This window comes from Sebastes fasciatus, chromosome 12 (assembly GCF_043250625.1).
Source record: "Sebastes fasciatus isolate fSebFas1 chromosome 12, fSebFas1.pri, whole genome shotgun sequence".
Classification (NCBI taxonomy): Eukaryota; Metazoa; Chordata; class Actinopteri; order Perciformes; family Sebastidae; genus Sebastes; species Sebastes fasciatus.
In genome coordinates, this window is record NC_133806.1 from 24,101,330 (window position 1) to 24,122,480 (window position 21,151).

Sequence of the window (21,151 nt, forward strand, 5' to 3'; positions counted from 1 at the left end):
TAAAATGAGAGGTTCTTGTGATGCCTGAGTAGCTCCATGCACACAGGTGCTTCAGCCAGTTTCTATCATACCTGTAACTTTCCACAACAGAACATGAATAGCAGTTTCTATCTACATTTTTAAATAATAGCACTGTTGTGTCACTCACCATAGTAAGGAAGATGCCAAACTCTGGGCTCATATCCACATTGTCTCCATCAGTGAAGATAAAGTTTTTGCGACGTTCCTTCTTGCAGGTGAGAACTATCGCGATCTGCTGCGCTGCCACCGACAAAACTGGGAGGTCAATGCGGTTGAACTCGTCAAAACAACCCCACGAACCGGACTGAGCCAGACCTGGAAATCAGACACATGCACCTTTATGGTCACTCTGTTGCAAATGAATTAAACATACAACTCCAAAATATTCAATATATACCCAACGGTCTTTTCTGTGGTCCTCATCACTCATTCCAAACCCTTCAAGCTTTGCACAAAGCTTTTAGCCTTTTTAGGGTTCAATCCCTACACTTTTTTTTTTCTGGTGTTGCTTTATTTGCAATAACATAATAGCACCAATTTGCCTTGTGGCTATTACCTTTGAATATTCTTCCCAAACCTCTGAAGTCCATCTGGTCAGAACAGTTGAAGACCACAACATACTTTCCCAGACAGCGGCCCATGTCTTTTGTGGTTTCCGTCTTACCTAATAACAAAAGGCAGATTTTGTCACAGCCTAAAATGAGATGCAACAACTGTTATGCTAACAGAAAAAAGACAAATGAATTCTCCAACCAAAACACCTACTAAAAATATTTCGAATATCGTTTTTTGTTTGAAATCCCTCTAAAATGAAAAAGTGTCAACTTGTAACCCCGCCTCACAGGCTGCATATAGTATGTCTATGAGTTACACAAAAGACTGTTCTGATTGTTCATTTGGATAATTGTCTGAATTATCTGATCCAAGTCTGAAAAGGTAAAACCATTTAATTAAGTTTAAAAATAATAATAATAATAACATTAGATTGTGTACCAGGGCAATATTTCTTCTTTTTTCCTATCCCATTAATCATTTCACATCCCTTTTAATTTAATTTGGGGCCCCTTGGAGAGGAATCACTGCCGTAATCTAACAAGGGACCGGACCAAAAAGATAAAGAGATGCAGTCAATGTATTTTTTGTCGCTATTCCATATTTGTGATGCCATTTTACTAAAGTTTACTACCGACACATTATTGACATGTTTTTTTTTTACTGTATTTAGAACAAATAATTACAATACAGTTATTCGTTGGAATATTAATTTGCATTCCTCAACAACAAAATATATAAAAAAATTAAATAATAAAAGATTATATTACATGAATGACATGTTGTGTATTCAAGACCCAAGTGTCCCATAATCTATTAACCAGTATACTACTATATACTGTCTGCACTCCTGCCTGAGAAAGTTTTCTAATTGGATAAAATCTGTATTTAATAGACACATTGTTCATCAAGGTAACACATTTATGCCTCAGTCTTACCTGTTCCTGCAGGACCAGCAGGGGCTCCACCCATACTCATACCTAGAGCCTGGGCTAGGGTGATGTAGCACCTGATCAAAGCATAGACAGGAAGATGGTTAAATTCCATCATCATAAGGTTGAGAATTTGCTTCCTCACGATGCAGTCCTCATTTCCCCTCACATTCAATTCATCACACAATGAAACTAATATGATACGAGTCTCCACAGGGAGGTTGGAGGTCAGCCGCAGCTGAAGCTGGTGGGGATTCAGTGTCTTGCTCAAGGACACCTCAGCAGAGAGGATGACTGACACCTGACCTGACCCAGGCCCTCTAGCCAAACACTGTTCTCCCTTTTCACTGCATGGCTGGCCTCTAGTCAAAAATGATGGTAAAACTGCACTTGCAACACATTTTGTGTCCTTCAGAGAATGTATCTGCTGCTATGAAAAAATTATTTCAAAAATGTATTATTTTCTAATCACCTTTGTCCCTTTTTTCTTTCATATGATACCACTTCCACCTTTACTCATTTTGTCTTTTCACATTATCCATCCTGCATGCTCTCTGCCACTGCATCCGGTTTGGAAGAGTAAAGATGGAAGTGAGTGATAGAGAGGAAAGCAGCACAGCACATACTAACCGCAGAGAAGGAATCAGAGAGTGTTTCAGGCAGGGAAAGAAGGCAGTGAGAGAAGCTGGGTGTTCTTGGTGCCTTCGGCCACAAGGCCAGCATGCCACTTCTCTAGAGAGCTGCTGTCTGCTGGTAGCCCCCTCCCTGCTGCTGTCTCCTCTCATCTCTTTTCTCTCTGTCTCTTCTCATATCTCCCTCTGTGTCTGTTAGTCTAACACTGGCTGTTGGTGGGATTCTGCCTACCTCCCACTGTCTGATTCTCTTCCTCTCTCTCTGTCAGTCACATCATCTGTCGGTGACAGAGGTGATGACCACTGTGCAAGAGTGCCTCCTACTCCTCTCTAATTTCTTCTCTTCCCAATTCCACTGCTCTCTCTCTCTCTCTGTCTCTCTTCTCCTTAACTCCAGTCAGTCAGCAATAGAAACTGTAACCCATTAAATATGAATTGATGATATAGCGAACATTTTGACTGTGTCACAGATAAAACTGCTACAAGTTCGCATCTTAGGGAAGTTGTCCCTTGATTGGTGCTGAGGGCATTTCAGATGACAGGGAGGCCAAAGTGAAAGGTTCAAGTAGAAGCAAGTTCGTGCTCTGCCTTTGCAGTTATTAGAGGTGGGGAAAGTGAAAAGCAGTGATTGACCCTCCCTCATTACCACCACTGAGGTACCTTTGAGCAAGGCCCTTAATCCCAACTGCTCCAGTGGCCCTGCTCAGTGGCCAGCAGATCAGACTGGGGTTGTACTGGACAGCTGTGAATGTGTAACTGTGGGAATGTGATCAGGGTATTCCTGAAAAAGAGAGCATTGCTCATAGTGAAAACTCCCCCTGAATAAATAAAGGTGAACAAAAAAAGTTGCCACATACAGAGAAAGTAATGAAAGTAATAGTTCTGGACATTCTCTCCTTGCTGGCATTCTTGATGTAGGTTTCATACCTCCCCACAACTGGACAGTTGCTTTATTTTTTCCTTATCCTACTTTATTACCTCCGCCAAGGCCGAAGGCCTAGGAAGGAGGTTATGTTTTCACCGGTGTTGGTTTGTTGGTTTGTTGGTTTGTCCGTTTGCAGGATTACTCCAAAAGTCCGTAATGGATTTGAATGAAATTATTTGGAGGGGTGGGGTGTGACACAATGAACAATCCATTAGATTTTGGTGGCGATCCGGATCATGATCCAGATTCAGGAATTATTTGAAGCATTACCATAACATTAAGACCTATGTATAACACATGCGCAATGTAACAGATGACGCGTTGATGACGCATGACTCCGCCTTCTTCCTTCAGAGAGAGAGACGGAGAGAGAGCGGGGTGTGGGGGGAAACAACTGTAGAATCCGCGTTTTTTCACATTAAACTCTGTGAAATTACAGTTGAGTTCGACCAAAGCACACTTGGTGATTGTTGGAAAGAGTAACGACGACGGTTTAGGTGAGTTTTATTTTGTTTCTGCCCAGTTTGAAAGAAGTGTTTTACGATGCTCCGCTACGCACAGCTGATCTCAACATAAACAAAAATACACGTAGATGATGGAGCAAGCTGAACGGAGAGGGGGGCGGAGGTCTGCGCTCTCCGAGTGCCATGCTAGTTGTATATATGTGTACTGAACGCATACTGAAGCCTTAGTTGGAACTAATACTACCATGATAAAACATTGATAGATAAAACTGTCTGAGAGTGTTTAGGTGTGTTGGCTACTTTTAAAAATGTGAAAAATATTAGTGTGTGTGTGCTTTTATCAATTGACAGTAATTGTGGGTCAGTACAAGTTAAAATGCATTCTTACCATTTTAATTATGCCTTGATGAGAGTGTGTATGTGTGTGTGAACTTCATGGTTGGCCCTCTACCTGTCTGTCAACGGAGTAATGACAAGCCTTTCAGTGCAGCCCAAGAATTCATTCTGGTAGACAAAGCCCACGTCTGTGATGTTGATGATCATCTTGTCTGAGTCCTCGTTGAAGTAGAAACGGCACTGCTTCAGCCACTCAAAGTCGTTGGGGCTTTTGACATGGAGCCGGCACTGGAGGAAGAGAGAGTAAGGGTAAGAGTAAGGAGGAGAGGCCGGTCATCAAAGGATGGAGAGACAAGATGACAAGTGAAGAATTGGAAATCGAAGGGCACCATTCAGGAGGTGATGAGAGGTGAGAGATAAAAGTGGGAAGAAGGAGGGAAGGAGGGTAGAAGGGCAGGATGCATGAGGGGGCATGAGGTGACAGTAAGGTCACATTAAAAAGGTGGAAAGAAAGAGAGAGGCAGGTAGGGAGAGTATGAAAGAAAAGAGGTGAAGGGTCATGAGATGATAATGAGGTCAAAGTAAGGTAAAGGAGAGGGGAGAAGGATGGCAGGAAAGAGGTAAGTCAAGGAGGCGGGAGGATGAGTATATGGAGTACAGTGAAAAGAGGCGGCAGAATAAGGAGGGTGATGAGTCGAGAGATGAAATACAAAGAGATAAAACGCGTAAGGAGAAGGGAAAAGATGATAGAAGAGGGTCAACAGTTTGGATTTATTAGGGAAGTTAGGTGAAGAAGGCAGCAAAAAGATGTTTATGAAAAATTGTGCAAGACAAGGGCCAAATCTGTGGGGGAGAGAGAAGACGGGCCTGTGCCTTGAGGGGAGACTTCAAAGACAGTCCTTTCTCTAGTTCTAAATATCACTTGGCTGCCAATGAAAACCCTTTGAAGACTTTCGTCAGATAGAACTGACTCCATTCGGTGTTCTGACACCCCGACCCCAGGGTAGCTGAATATCAAATGCAATTTCACAAAAGGATAGCTATCTTGAGCAGAGGATTCTGATTAGATACGCTGTAACAGAAATTGTAAAGAGCTTGTTTTTAGGGTTCAATGTACTTCTTCAGTAAACAGAGCCATCATATAAAAAGTTAAGTACCACAAAATGATCAACAAAATACTCATATACCAGGTCATCAAATATGTCCCTCTGGTGGACATGGATGGTGATGAGGGTCTCGTACTTGGTCCTCTCCACAGCCCCTAGGTCTCTTGTGGTCATGTCAATCAGTGTGTTGAGCAGATCCAGGAAGAGCTGGTTGGTTTTGGCCATAATGCGGCGATCATATCGAGCATTGGTCAGAGCCTCCTCAGAGTCCCTGGTCCATATCATCTGAATACCTAGCAAGCCCACCTAGATCAAGGACAAGGATATGTGGTAATCACATCATTGTGTGATGTCAAACGTACTGACCATCAACTTCAAAATTGTAATCATTGCTTTGTTAAGCAAGCACTGTTACTTGTATTACTTCGCTGAATAGAGAATCAAAGCTGAGAATTACAGGAATTGAGTTAAGGAAGACGACCGGTCTTGGATAGTTCACAGAATGTCTCAGAAATCCAATTAAGTACAAAGTACAAGATTGAGGTTTATCACAGATATCTTCTATAAATTCTGTCCATGTTTTGAAATATAAGTGAATGAGTTTGTTGAATCCAGCTATGATCTACCTGAGAAGGGAAGGAGTTGAGGAAGTCGATGAGCTGGAAGCCAGAGTCCTGGATGGTCAGGGCAGCCTGTCGGATCACCAGGTGCAAAGACCTCTGGGATTCCTTCAGCAGAGCGTTGAGCCAAACCTCTACGTTCCCCTCTGCGGTGACAGGCCGCTCCAGCTCCACAGTCTCCCCTTCTCGTGATGACACAGCCAGAATACGGTCGTATACCTGAGAAAGATGACACGTTTTACTGATTAGAATATGTATGTATAGATTCATTCAATTTTATGGCCTTGTATTGTATTTGATCCTGTTTGTTGCAATAATTTTTTCCCTGACTTTTCAGTTCTGCAAATATCTCTTGTCAGATGGTTTGAAGGATGCAATTTTTCTTAGACTGTGATCTGTCACGCTCTAAGGAGCTGCATGATAAATTCACCTTGTCATGGAATCGGACACATTTGATGTTGTCAAAGACGTTGAGTAGGTGGGCCTGGATGGTGTGGGAGTCAGAGGCCTGGCCCAGGATCTCCAGCAGAGCAGGGTCAGAGACAAAGAAGAAACGAGGAAACAGCAGACGCTTCTTCTCTAAATAGCTGTTTGACGGCATGAAAAAAAAAAGAAAATGTTACTTGCAATAGTCAGTCTCAAAGCACCCGACAAACCAGACACATGGTCAAACAGTTTCAGAAAGTGCTCTCTCCTCCCTTTGAATAATGTTTGAACTACTCACTAACCTTCATATTGTTTTGAAGTGCAAGTTGATTAAGATTTAAGTCCTTTGTACCCACCCAGTAAGTGACTTCTGGCAGATCTCCAGCTGTTCGAGGAGGTGAGGAAGCAGCTGTCCCATAGTCTCATCTCCCACACATGACTGTACTACATTGGGCATCTCGTGGGCTCGCATCATGATCTTCACCCATGATTTGTCGATGTTAGAGAAACGCTTTGCTTCCTAAAAAAGGGGCGAGACAAATATCCATCTAATTATCAGGGGTTGTGATTATTTTGTTTTTTTTCTTGTTGCTAAAAGTCAAGTTGCAATTTAAAAAAAACACACTAATATACAGTATATGACAAATATTCACTGTGACATAATTTACCTTAGGCAGCTGTTTAGCGATGTCTCCACCCACGAACACAGCCTCCAGGTAGATCCAGAGGTTCTGGACGGTCATCCAGTTTTCTATGATATCAGTGGTGTTGGAAAGATTCTGAACCCACTTCTGAATCTGGGCTTTGAATGGGGTGTTGTACCTGGGAAACACATTACATGCATGCAGGCCCTTACATTATACAGTGACAGCTTGTATGATTGCTGTGAAGTCTACAAGGCATTCAAATACATTCCCACACCCACGGGGGGCAGAACAAGCCCCCCTAACAGAACGTGTCTGGATACATTTTAATTTAAAGGTCCTCATCAAAATCCTAACACTGATGATTAATGAGAATCAACATAAACATACCTGTTGCTCATTAGAGACCCCAACATCATCAGGCTGTCCTCCATGCTGGTAATGATCTCTGATGTGCTGTCTCCTCTCAGTAGCAGTTCTCCGCGGGTTTTAAAGTTGGCAAACGTAAAAGTCTTGTTGTCCCACTCGGCGATCACCTGCTTCAGCTTCTGCTCAATATCACGCTCTTTCACCGCACTGATACAGATGTCCTGCGTAAAGACACCCCAAATGTGTTTAAACAGTAGCAATACAAATGATAGTCAAAATAAATAAATAAATAAATAAATAAGCATTTTAAATTATCCCCACCAGGATTTTATTACATTAGTATATACTGTATAAAAAAAAATTGTACTTCAGGATTAAATGTAGGTGATGACAAATTTCAATCAGAAAGGGAATTGATGAATTACTATATATTATTATAAGTATTAAACCTTTTTATCAACATAATCAATTAGCATCAATTATCACTTACATATGATATATTATTATCACTAAACATCCTTTTTTCCATTACATCACCATTATCGTCAACAATATTTTGAAGTGCCAAATACTTAAGTTGATGAAAAATACAAGCAAGATCTCCATAAATACAAGAGAAAACAATTTTTTTTTAGTGTTAACACCTTATATAATGGCCTGTATGAAAATAATGCTAGAGCTTTAAAACATCTCTTTGGTGCCAAGATTAATGCTCATTGCATTATGCGAATGATATTAAGGCCTATTGCAGCTCTGTTACACTGTATGTTAATCCCATGCATTACATACATTGCATCAAAAACAACTGAAAAGAACATTTTAGGAATATTTCTAAAATAATATAAGTTTTGCATTAGTCACTATATGCTATAAAAAAAAAGAATAAAAGGCACTTTTTATATTTCTCTTGACCTGCATAGGAAGCCCACTATTCATTCTTACCTCAATCTCCTCTTTATACTTGAGCAGAGGAGCCTCCATAATGTTGCGTAGCTTGAATGTCTCACTTTCCACCTCAAAGGTATGCCCAGTCACCTTGACACAAACCAGGTCAGAGTGTGGAGATTAGTGTCTCTTCATTCCAAATGCTAAGACAACAGCTATTATTATTATTATTATTGTTATTACATAAGTATAAGAGCAGGTGTTGATGATTGCTGGTAACTGCAGTGACATGTTGGTGACCTTGTTTCACTGACCTCAGTAATTCTCTTCCAATGGCGAGTCATCATAGCCTTGTTAGTCATGAGTTCCAGCAGGGGGCAGCACTCACTGAATTCATCAATTGTTTTCTTCAGGTCCATGAAGGCCTGCCACTCCTTTAGAGCACGAGGCAGCTTGCGACACCTGGCAGTTCAAGAATCCAATCATCAACAAACTCATGGTTAATACTTGTCTTCCAAACTACAGATTAATTATGCACGAACGTCCTTTCGAGACACAAATGCACCAGCACAGTTGCACAGTGTACCCAGCCCAATGTAACACGTCTAAAACTGATAGACAGCGTTTCTGCCAGAGGAAGGAATTGTCCTCTCCTCTTCGACTGTTACATCAGCACATATATTCCCATTATGACTAACTGCTTACAACCTTCAACTAGTTTCACACTGTGAGGTGAACACAAAAGCGGAGACATATTAAAAGCTATTTTTTTTCTTCCTCTAGATGGAACGCCTTTAACTCGTATTCTCCGAGCCTCTTTCCCCCTTTCAATTTCCCTTTGACAATAAATGAACTCTTGTAGAGGACAGAGTGCAAAGAAAAACTTGGATGGAAATGGTGAAATTGAAATCCTTCGGAGCATTCATGCAGTGCTTTTTGTGAAAAACATTTTGCAGGATAATTCCAGTGGGAAGGACTTTGTATCAGGCCAAAGGAAAGAGCTGATGCTGTGGGGGAGGACAGACTAATAAAATCATTTCATTTTCCTTCTTTTTCATCTTACTTGGTTATGATATTATTTTTCTTTATATGGTAGTCTGATGGTCACTCAGCTGGCCTCATTGCTACGTGTGAAAGCTACTTTTTCAGTTTAATCAGTAAAACACCTTAACAGCTGAGTTCTGTTTTGTTAAGTTTCATTTGTTCCAGTTCAGTAGAAGATGCATGATATTTCCTGGAAGTGTCTCGCTGTCCCTTTCACTTCCAGTTTAGCTCAGGTCAGCACAACCTAGGCTAAAATGCTTAATACTGATCAGTTAAATTTACTTAAAGGGGCCCTGTGGTGTTTTCTAAAAACATGTAAAAAGTAATGTTTACGTTCAGTGTTTCGCACCAAAACACATTGTGTTTACCGTTGAGGTCTAACAAAACGCATATAGTGTATTTCCTTCCACATAAAACATTTGCAAAGCCGATTTTTGAAGTATTTTAAATCAAGCATTGTTTACATCTTGTTTACTACTTCTTCTTCCATGTCTTTTCTGGGGCATTCAGCATATCTTTGCCTGTTACCACCACCTGTTGATCAGTTGAATAGTGTGACACCATTGGTAGTGTAACACGTCACCCATGTGCATGCGCAAGCCAGCACAAGATGAACAAAACGGAGACCAACCGACAGAAAAAACAGCTCCACAGCGCTGCTAGGTGTCTAAAATCCCACTGGGAACCTTTAAATGTAGTATAAATATTAATGTCACAATAAATAACCTGTCTAACCTCGTCTGAAAGTCCAGTAGCTCGTTATTGATCTTCTCAATGTGGATGTCAGCCCAGAGGATATCATAGTAACCATTGACTGTTTCGATGACGTTGTTGTAAAGGCCGTACAACTTCTGCAGCAGAGCCAGCTGCTTCCTAATCTCCAACAGCTGGGGATGCTGGGTAACAGGGAGTCCAAACAGCTCCTCTCCACCTGTGTAAGTGATGTACTTCCTGAACAGGTTGTCAAATCGATTCTAAAGAGGAGAGAGAAGAATAGCAAACAACATATTCCAAATCAGTACAGTACTCAAATTTTAAATCATTTATCTAATTTAGCTGCCACGTTTTTCAGCCATTGTACGTTTGGAGTAAAATATATGCGATTCCCCATTTATACTTTTTAAAAAACAAAATACTAGCAAGTACAGTTCTGTCATTTGCAATGAATGAAAAAGATGACAAAACATAAAATTACAAAAAAAAGTCATCCCTCTTTGAACATAATTATCATGTAACTGGCTTTATAGGGAACCAGGTTGATTTCCAGGCCCAAATTACAAACACACTAACTGACAGAATAAATAATGAACTTAATTAGCTCAGATCTTCAGCAACAAACCTGAAACATGATGAGTCTATCACTGGCATCCTGAGGAGCTAGCCCCACCACCATGGGGCCATCCTGAAGCAGAGAGGAAAAAGTAAGTCAATGGGAAACAACCCAAATTCCTTGAGTATCCACGCTTCCCTCCTGTGCTCTTCCTTGCATCTTAGTCCCTCCCACCGAAGATGTGATATGAGATGCAAGGAAAAGATGTGAGGAGAGAGGAGTCAAGGAAACACGTTTTTATAAAAATGAAATGTGAACCAAAAAATGAACCATTTCTTAATTATTTGTGTCTGCATTTGTTTGCTATTCTGTTTATACATTTCTTATTTAATAATCCGCTGATTGTATACTGTAGTCTTATAAATTGTAGAATTTGTATTCGCCCTAATGTAATGTAAAATAAATAGCTTGAAGGGAAGTTGGCACAATACTGTTGTTTTGTGGCGAGGGCTGTCTCAATGTTTCTACAGACAAGTGCATTTGTATCTTGAATTTTCTGTCTCCTTTCTCCTTTACCTTGTCATATTCCTGGTAAAAGTGTTGACAGTCTTCCAGGAAGGTCTGCACATTGCTGACCAGCTCTCCTCTGAAGTTGGGCTGCAGGGACACCAGCTCGTTCTGTACCTCTGTGCTCCGAGACAGCAGCTTCTCCCAGCTGTAACGCAGCGTATCCACCTTATCGGCCTCCTCTTTTGCCACTGACAGCTCATATTTATGAAGCATGGCATAGGACTCCTGTGGGGACAAAACAATATGCAAGCATTGGCAAATCATAAATACATCATCACAAACATTTACATAAAACATGTAAAGGATTAATTTCCTGCATTTCCACTGCACTGCCATTGAGCTTTTGATACGGGACTCGACCTCAATGCTCCCATAAACATTATTCAAATGGTTTATGTTAATATACGTTACCGTGACCTTCCTGTATACACTTTGCTATTGAAAACCATTCGCACTATACACTCAAACACTGCTGAAATGCTCTCATGTACACTACTGAGAACATCTAGTCCTATTCCCACTGTGTGCATTTGCATGTATGGAAATGAGTCAGCAACTGCTGTGCTGTATGAAAGACCTAATGCTGTGTTTACCTCTACGGGCCCAACTTGAAAATCAATAGATATCTGGTGCTCTCGGATCTCCTTGAGTGATGCCATGGCGATGCGAATGTCATCCAGGTCTTTGATCTGCCGATTCAGTTTCTTTCCTGCTTCGTCAACGAAAGCAAAGATCTGCTCCATGTCTGAGCGATATTTCCTGTTACAGTACAGTCCGTAGTCCACCATCCAGTTCTTGGTTTCAGCAGTGAGGGACATCTTCAAGTCCACTGGTACAAAGAAATACATGCAGAGACCTTAGACGCCTTATCAGTAATGAAGACATGTTGTTTTAAAAGAACCAAAGACAGCAAGTAACAGTTTCAGCAAAGTAGTGCAACTTAATCTAACCTGTGAACAGAGCCAAAGCTCCTACGGTAATGTACTCTGGTTCAGAGTTTATTTCCAGCTCCAGATCTCGATAGAAAAGAATCTGGCTCTCAAACTCTGATAGCAAGGGGCTGCCCTGAATGAATCTGTAAAAAAAACACAAACCAAAAAAGGCGTTGACATAATGCTGTTTTCACTGGCAGTAACTTGATGCACAGAAAATAAAACCGTTAGTTCTCAGTGGTAAGAGTCAGATATAAATATCAGTCAGTCGTTCAGTTAATCATACTTTTGCATGGTGTCTTCACGGTCCTTTCTCCAGATGTGATGGTAACGGCTAAAACGGTCCAGAGCAGTCATCAGTTCCTGTACAAGAATATAAAACAGGAGTTACGTAAGAAATGGGAGGCATTAAAAATGTAACCTTTAGATTGTGGATCATTTTGTGTCATTTTACTTTATGGGAGGTCATTAAAAAATAATAATAAAAAAATACAGTTGTTTCCTTAGTCCATTTTTAAAATATAAAAAACATAAAATAGAGATTTAAAAAACAGATTCGACATATAGTTTAGACTGATCAATTTGGAAAATTGTTGTAGGGGTCTTTAATTTGTTTCTCCTTTTTCTGTACAGGTTAGGCCAATTCTATACATATTATGCTTAACTGAAATGTTCTTCTGAATGTACCTTTTTGGTTGAGCTGATGGAGGTGCTAAGAACAGACACTAGTTTGACAATCTCCTTGTTCTCAGACACACTCTTGTGGTAGTTTCTAGCTTGGAATGGGATAGCCTGGATCACAGATGCGGAAGTATCTGAGGTGCTGCCATCTGTAAAAGTAAAGAGTTTGAAGGACAGAGTCTATGTTGTGAATGTACAGAGAGAAGGTGGACAGGACAGAGTGGGACATTATTAACAGCTAGGCTTTTGCTTGGAATCCTTCATTTATAATTATACATCGATACAGGATTGTCCAGAGAGTTGGAATCTTAATCGTAATAAGTGTTGATGATGAAGTTGAGTCTTGCAGCTACAGGTTTGGACACTTGGGGGAACGATTCCTCAAACATAAAATACCTGTTTTAACGTTTCTCATGTCAGTGGATGCTTTAAATATCATACGTTATTAAGGACATTACCACTTTAACTTCTGGGTCTTCATTGAATTGATCACTGTAAAAGCTTTATATAATATTTTCTGATTCTAAGGTGCATGTAGAACATATTCTATCCAACTTTGAAATTAAAATCAATCACCCTGCAACTTTACCATCCAGTATCATCACACCGAAAGGGCTGCTCTACTCGAATTACATTTCAAAATGTCTTTTGCTTAAACGTCTTCTTTCCAAAGCCATTGACATATTCATGTCATTCCCATTAAATGTGTCTCTATCTGCTCCTAGTCAGATGTGACTTTGCTCTGCTGAGCTGTGAAATAAGGAGTATCAAGTGACTGTGGTGTAGTAGGTAATGATCAATGTTCTGGTCTGCATGTTAGAAAACAATATAGATAAATCACTCTGAAGTCAGTGTTGAACTGCTGAGTATAAGGGTAAGGTCTCGTGTCCTGTCATACCAGCCAGGCTCCTGTACGTTGTTGCTCCATCCTCTGATTCACTCTCAGAACTGTCCTGCTTCAGAGCCGCCATCCGTCTTTCAATCATTTTTCTCTGCAAGGGGGAAACAGATGTAAAGAAAGGCTGCAGGATTTGCGTGGTGGACTGCATGACCATAAAACTATCAGTCCAGAAAGATTAGTTATTAGTTACAATGATGGTAGTATGGAAGTATAAATCTGGTACTTGTCACAAATTATTGCTTCCCTCAGCAGATCAAACCGACCTTGGAGATCCTTTCTTTGCTCCACTGGCTGACTCCTTTGCTGACACTGACGACACACTCAACAGCCCGGTTTAGAGCCTGTTGGACCTCCTCCAGAGCTGGAACCATGGCGATGTTAGGGATGGAGAGGGTCACATTGACTCTGAAGATTGCCTGCTGACCGCTGCTTTTGCCACGACTGGGTGAGTCAGCATCAGCTACAGGGGGAGAGAAGAGTAGCTCTGATACAATATGATGTGATTCAAAGATAGACATTTTATAACCTCAGTGGCCAGAACAGGCAACAATCAACCTCACAAACCAGAATGTATGGTAGCTGACGTAGAGCAACAACTTGCTTTTAACGGGAGAAGGACAATTGTTTCAATATTTGTTACTTTTGTGCCTCCCAAAAATGCTTTTACACCCCTTAACAAGTCATGGTTCATGATTAAATAAAAATAATATATATTTTTTTATATATATATATTTTTTGTGTTTTATATTAAAGGGACTATTTGTAACTTTCAGAAATGCTTGTTAACAGTGACACCCGTGGCCGTTAAATCAACGAAAGTCAGCGTCGGGTTCGCGCATGTGCTCGCTCTAAATAGGCATGAACGAGCATCGCTCAACACAGTGAGACGACACACGTCAGCTAAAACCTTAATATCACTCTATATTTCACCTGCTTGGCAGTAATGTTAGCTGACCAGACGGAGGTCTCTCCTTGAATCACTGCTGATACTGTGTTTGCTTCTCCTGCCTCAGCGCAGGCTGAGGCACCGGGGCTCCGCAGCGAGAAACTCGTCTCCCTCCGCCCGCAGCCGGAGTGAACAGGAAGACACCGGCACCCGGTCGGTAACGAGCCGGTAAGGTTTCTCTCTGCAGAGCCTCGTCACTTCACAAGACACGGAAAACCTCTGTTGGTCTGGTGAAGCTGCAGCAGTTATTTCTGCACAAACATCCACTGAACATTCACTAGATATTCTCAGCGCTAAACTAACTCTTTTGCAGTGTGGAGTATGCGCGCGTTCATGTCTAGAGGTGGAGCGAGACAGCGAGAACGCGCTCGCTGTCTGAGTGAAGGCAAGCAGGCAGAGGAGACGAGACAGAGGCCACACGCGAGCGCGCATATGCGAGCGCGCATATGCGAGCGCGCATATGCGAGCGCGCATATGCGAGCGCGCATATGCGAGCGCGCATGTGTCCCGACCCAGTACATTTATACGCTTAGAAAGTTACAAACAGTCCCTTTAAGTAGGGCTGTCAAAGTTAACATGATAATAACACGTTAACACAAATTCGTTTTAACGCCACCAATTTCTTTCACCCATTAACGCAATCTTTCGGAGGTTGTAGCGGGGTCAGTTTTAAAGCTAGAACGAAGATTCTGGCATCATATGAAACTAAACAAACTAAGGAATCCAATGGTACCAACAATGTCATGGTAGATAATGCTCCAAACGTCCCTTGACCTCTGACCTCAAAATATGTGAATGAAAAGGGGTTCTCTGGGTAACCACAAGTCTCCCCTTTACAGACATGCCCATTTAAGTCATAGTCAAGTCAGCACACTGAAACACTGACAGCTGTTGTTGCCTGTTGGGCTTGAGTTTGCTTATGGTTTTGAGCATATTTTATACTGCATTTTAAGCTAAATGCAGTACCTGTGAGGGTTTCTGGACAATATTTGTCATTGTTTTGTGTTGTTAATTTCCAATAATAAATATATACATACATTTGTATAAAGCAACATATTTGCCCTCTCCCATGTTGATAAGAGCATTAAATACTTGACAAATCTCCCTTTAAGGTTAATTTGCGATTAATTGCGATTCAATATTTTAATCGATTGATAGCCAAAGTACTGAGAGTACCAACATGGTTACACAAGACCCACCCAAGAAATGCATGAGCGAGGAGGTGTGGATGCGCTTGCGCAGCATCTCCAGGGTGTTACGTGTCAATCTGAGCAAAGCATCCACGTTGCGGTGGTTGAAGTAGGAGAGCAGCTCCTGGGCTTCCTCCTCCATCACTTCCATCAAGTCCCTCTTCTTCTTCCTCCTCACCAAGGGAGAGGAAGGGCCAACGCTGGCAGGAGGGAGCAAGGTGTTTCTCGAGAAGAGACGGCCCTCTGAGCGGCCTTCGTCTTCACCTGACATGCAAGAGGTGACACATTTACAGTGAACATGAACCCCTTTAGCTACAGCTCTAACACAGCAAATACAGAAACAGAAACTTAAAAATATATACACAGTATATACAGTATAAACTGTTTTATCAGTATATGGGTTTCTAATTGCCTTGCACATCATCTTTAAAGAGGCAAGACATCAATGAAAGTTAAACTAATAAAGTCATAACAAAGTGTGGCCTTATTAGTTTTGCCCTTTCTATTCTTTCATGCATCTGTTCTGATGTGCTATTTGACATTAAGCTTCTTTCTTCCATTGTTCCTTATCATGTCCCATTCTATTTGATCTCAAAAGGAAAACATTAGCATACCTTCACTGTCAATGTGGTCTATGGTCTTGCTCTCAGCGCAGCTTTCTTCCTCAACCTTCTCCACCTCCTCTCTCTGATTGTGGTCAAACTCCAGCAGCATGTTGATCAGTTCATTCGCAGCCTCCTCCACTAGTGAGCTCTTAGTGTGGAGATTCTGGGCTTGTCTTATGCACAGGTCCTATACAAATGTGTATATATGACATGTACATTAAATATGCCATGCAAGGGGTCGTGCACTGCAGTAAACTCAACGACAATAAAACTCTTTGTATAATTTTTTTTTCTGGTTCCAAGGGCACATGATTCACAGCGAAAAACATGAAAAATATATGAACAATTGTCATTGCTTTTCATTCAACTCTACATACAGAATTGTAATGAAGTTATCTGTGCACAACATCAAATAATGTCAGCTTCAATTACTGTCAGTGATTTCTACATAGCAGTGGACATCCCATGGCTTTGTGCTCATCTACAAGTAGTGCCACAGGAAGTATATAGCCTTAATGGAGAGTACATTAATCTATATATGTTGTACAAAATTCACATTTAATGTAATTGATAATTCAATGAATGCCTTTGGAGAATAAAAAACTATTGTTTGAGAAGAAAATACTTTTTAAGTACTTTAAAGGCATTGGTAAGTGGTAAGTTTTAAAGCTCCTTTGCATGTAATTACACTTTTTATGTAAACATGTAAACATAAATTAGAAGGTGGGCTTAGTGAAACTAGAACTACAGACTAATACTGCTATTTCATTTGAAACAGTCTATGTATTCATTTACCCTGGTAGTCTGAACAAACTCCTCGCAGGTGACCGGTTCATCCTCTGGTAAAACACACAGCGTGGATCCGCTCATCTCCTGCAGTACCGCATCTATCCTGAACTCCACCAAGTCGTTCACCCTGTCCATCAACAGCTCCAGGTCAACTGGAGAGACGAGAGAAAGAGAGGGACACAGACCGACAGAAGAGGAGAGAGAGAAGTTGGCAAGCATTGGAGGAAGGGAAGGGTAAAAAGAGAGGTGGAAGAGGGAGCAAATAAAAGGATAGAGAGAAAATGTGGAGCATAGAGAGGGACAGCATACTGTATGTGAGAGTTACTCATGAGAACACACACACACACGAACGGCAACGTACACACAATGAATCAATTAATGTAAATCTCATCAGATGCTGCCAGTGCTGAGTTGCAGGATGTGCCAGCATGGGGGTCATTGATCTCGCTGGATTTTTTGCTTACCCAAAGCCTTGTCGATGCGGCCGAGGTACTTGTCTATGTTCAGAGATGTCCAGTTGATGGAGGTCAAACCTGGCTGTATAGCCTCATCCACCTGTCAAATCAGTGATGATGCATGATGACGTACTTTGTACAGTAGCTCATGTATAAAGTCAGTTTAATTTTGTCATACATTCATGTGTCACATGTTAAATGTTAGTAAGCACATCACATAATTATCATTAATAGAAATCCCTTCTGATACAAATCTAAAATCATATTTGATTCATGAATAACTTAGTTAATAACTATTAGACATTGAATATATACTCATATTATATGCAAAACTATAAATGAACCAATAATTGATTATTTCAGCATTTATTACAATCTAAAATCCTGGGCAGTTAAAATGATATTAATCATAAATGTATGAATCCGACTATCCAATAAATAAATAAACCAATAACATGCAGGATATGGGATATGGTTTAAATGCGACTTGAATTATATCAGAACCACAGCTTACCTTAGCTACATGGGGCATGGCCAGCTGTTCAAAAGCACTCTGAATCTTAGCCCGCACTCTGGTGTTCTCACTCAACATTAACTGGAAGGGGAAAGATATTAATACCGTTTTTATATTCACTCAGTGTTGAACTGATTTGCACAGTGGAGAATGCTGCAAGTACAATTGAAATGACCTTTATATAATGTAGGCCTATGTACCTTTAGGCTCTACAGTATGTGTGGGGCTTTCTAACACAAACATGACAAAGGATATGGTCTTTTATACTTCTTCATAAATGCATAATCAACTGTGGTCCCTCATATTGCTTCCTTAAGCTGTATGTATTTGCAGCAGTGTGTGTAATATATCCACCTGTAATTTGTTGTAGTTCTTTTTCAGGGTATCCTGTTTCTGCTGCAACATAGCAGCGAATGGTGGGATCTCCAAATTCATCCTTGTCATGCAGTTCGCTTCCCTGATCTGTGTCAGAATCTCTGGGTCAAAGTTCACAAACAGCTCCCCTGTCTCTGGAGACCTGACCAGCAGAGAGGCCTGCAGGCCCACCCGGGCATCTTCCATCTGAGCAGGAGGTATCAAGGTGGGTTGGGTTGTTTAGGGAGGGGTTGTGAGAGGAGGAGGAGAGAAAATGAAGCAGAGAAAGAGTAAAAAGAAAGGAAAATTGGTGAGGGACCGAAGGCATTGGGTGTGGATAAGAGGGAAGAAAACACACTCACATGTATGTGCATCTTGTATATGATACGACTATAAATATCCATATTATGTGCATCCCCGTACCTTTTTCATCCAGCTGTGATGGTAGAGCATCTCAAACTCCAACAGGACCCTCGCTACCCTGTTAAAGTTCCTGATGATCCTCTTGGCCTCTGGTGTGGAAAGAACACCAGCATGCTACACAGGGATAGAATTGTACTGTAAGAAAAATGCATTGACAATTCATCTGTAACTCAGCCAAAAACAAAGCCAAATGTCATTGTAGAGAGGCAGAGATTCAATATTACCTGTTGAAAGAGATCCATGGGACCCTGGATCCTGCTGGACAGCTGCCGAACCCACATGATACGGCCCGCCACGAGGGGCAAGTCCCGGCCAATGGGGGGCTCCAGTTTCTGCTTCATGTAGATACGGGAGACCATTTCAATGTCCCGGCCGTAGTTCTGCAGAATGCGCTGGTACTTCTCGTCAATGCCGAGGTCCGGGATGCCCAGTCTGTTTTTAGGGAGAATAAAAGTAGTTCAAAAGTATAGACAACCAATATTAGAAGAATTAAACAAATAAGATGTGTATAGAATGAACTGTAATAGGGTATTCCAGTGATAACATCTTATTGTTTTAGGTCAAGGTCTATTTCAATCACTTGGAAAGACCTTTCTCATGTTGCAGGAAAACACAAAGGTGTAACTTAGATGGGACCGTTCCTTTAGATGTGCCAGTAAATCCTGTCACTGAGCCAATATGCACAAAAAAAGGACCCTGGAACTGGCAAACCTTTGGCATGCGTCGATTATGTTATTAGTTACACCTCTGTTTAATGTGATGAAATATCCACAGTGAGAAAGGTCTATTCAGAGTCCTGCTGTTTTTTATTTCAGCCATTTGATTAGGTGCTCGTTTAAACCCGAGATGCCATGCGAATGCAATTAACTATTATTAATCAGCTGGCAGGATAGAAAATTAGCAGTTTTCTGTGCAGAGGACCAGACTGAGAAATACTGAGAGTACTTGCTTAGATGAACATGCATTGGATGAAACAAAATGCAAAAAAAAAAAAATGGGTTACCTTTCGAATTTCTTCAGCACATTTAGAGCTCTCTCTGTATTTTGAATTTTTTCAAAGGTGCTATCCATAAAACTCTTCAGCTGATTCTGGAAGCACAAAGACCAATGACAAAAAAAGGTTTACAAAAGAGACCTTGGAGTGGAACTTTTAAATACAAATGCACACCATTTAACAATCATACATACTTAATAGGCGTTGTTTTTGTTACATTAATACTGTGCAATATAGAGGAAACAAACTAATTCATTGTGTCTGTAATATTTAACTTACATGAAGCTCAGAGGTGCTTTTGCAGAATTCTTCATAGTCAACATCAAAGTCAGTTCTTCTCTGGTCGAGGAAACTGTAATGTTTTTTCTTCATGTTCAGCACAATAGCCTGTCACACACACAATAAACACATATATGTACAATAAGTTTTCTGTTTTTAAACATTCATCAAAACTAAAAAAAAAAATAGCTTCATTTTTCTGCTGCAAAACCTGAGCTGGGAAATATTGCTATTCTGTTTTGAATTATTATTAAATCCTTGACCAGCTGTATGTCATCACACTGATGTTAGCAATGTATCATCTTAGTTAATAGTTATAGAAGTTAATCTATGTTTTGAAATAGCAAAGGACAAACAGAGTGCATAGTGGAAATGCAACACCAAATCTAAAAGCTTACCATAAATTATGTATAAAACTGAAGCGTTAACTGTCAACTTCTATTTTAATCCAGCTCTGTCTGGTTACTTGGGCCATGGAAGGACTGATTGAATTGCAGTAGATAAACGAACGGATGACGTGCAAAACATCTGCTAATAAATTGCTGGAGAAAATAATTGAACAACACAAAACAATGGAGCAACTCATATAACGTTGGAGTCGATTCTCTCTTCATGCTCCATACAGTTAGTATCCTCATAATGTCTTTGAATTTTACCACTGCATGCTGTCAACTATGAAATTGGGCCATGCATTACTGAAAGTTGAAGACTGCGGTGAGACATTACCTCCCATTTTCCCTGCATTTCTGCAGTCTGTACATCCAAGGAAGCAGAAACAAACAAACAGCTCACATCAATACTGTATACTCTCAAGGGAAAACATCTAAACACCAATTAGACAGTGTGATGCAATTCAAGAAATTCAAGAAGTGTTATTTTCTATGACTTGAGGCAGTGCAATCTGATTTTGTAAACATAAATATTGTCAACTATTTCCCACAACAAGAAACCAAGGAAGAATGCAGTAATGTGGCGAGGTCAAGCTAATGTACAACCTGAAGCTCTTTGTTAACAAAATCAAACTCACCTGTTTTGGAAAAATACTCTCCTGAGCTGCACTGACGTTTTTACAATGAATGTCTCAAATATCTCAAACTTTGAAAACACTTCAACGTATTTCTTCTTTATTTCTTCTGATCTATATATCCCCATTCATTAAATTATATGCATTTAAGAAATTAAATGTTTTTTTTTCTATTAATAAAATCATTATTTTTTTAAATACTGTCATAACCACTTTCCAAAATTTTCCAAGTCATTCTCAGTGCAATATATTAACATTGCACATTCCA

General features: G+C 40.5%; 1 protein-coding gene across 1 annotated transcript in view; it reads right to left on the reverse strand.

The window, feature by feature from the left end:
- Window positions 1-21,151, reverse strand: part of dnah5 (dynein, axonemal, heavy chain 5) — a 101,759-nt gene that overhangs the window by 63,787 nt on the left and 16,821 nt on the right. Inside the window, 31 exon segments of the mRNA XM_074654231.1 lie at window positions 149-336; window positions 578-685; window positions 1,512-1,582; window positions 3,978-4,150; window positions 5,050-5,274; window positions 5,595-5,807; window positions 6,019-6,175; window positions 6,371-6,534; window positions 6,683-6,836; window positions 7,049-7,248; window positions 7,970-8,062; window positions 8,227-8,374; window positions 9,692-9,930; window positions 10,296-10,358; window positions 10,803-11,021; window positions 11,390-11,625; window positions 11,747-11,871; window positions 12,015-12,091; window positions 12,416-12,558; window positions 13,308-13,401; window positions 13,574-13,770; window positions 15,456-15,710; window positions 16,061-16,238; window positions 16,847-16,992; window positions 17,305-17,395; window positions 17,810-17,890; window positions 18,164-18,370; window positions 18,587-18,700; window positions 18,811-19,018; window positions 19,590-19,675; window positions 19,860-19,967. Of these exon segments, the coding sequence (XP_074510332.1) occupies window positions 149-336; window positions 578-685; window positions 1,512-1,582; window positions 3,978-4,150; window positions 5,050-5,274; window positions 5,595-5,807; window positions 6,019-6,175; window positions 6,371-6,534; window positions 6,683-6,836; window positions 7,049-7,248; window positions 7,970-8,062; window positions 8,227-8,374; window positions 9,692-9,930; window positions 10,296-10,358; window positions 10,803-11,021; window positions 11,390-11,625; window positions 11,747-11,871; window positions 12,015-12,091; window positions 12,416-12,558; window positions 13,308-13,401; window positions 13,574-13,770; window positions 15,456-15,710; window positions 16,061-16,238; window positions 16,847-16,992; window positions 17,305-17,395; window positions 17,810-17,890; window positions 18,164-18,370; window positions 18,587-18,700; window positions 18,811-19,018; window positions 19,590-19,675; window positions 19,860-19,967 (4,761 nt within the window).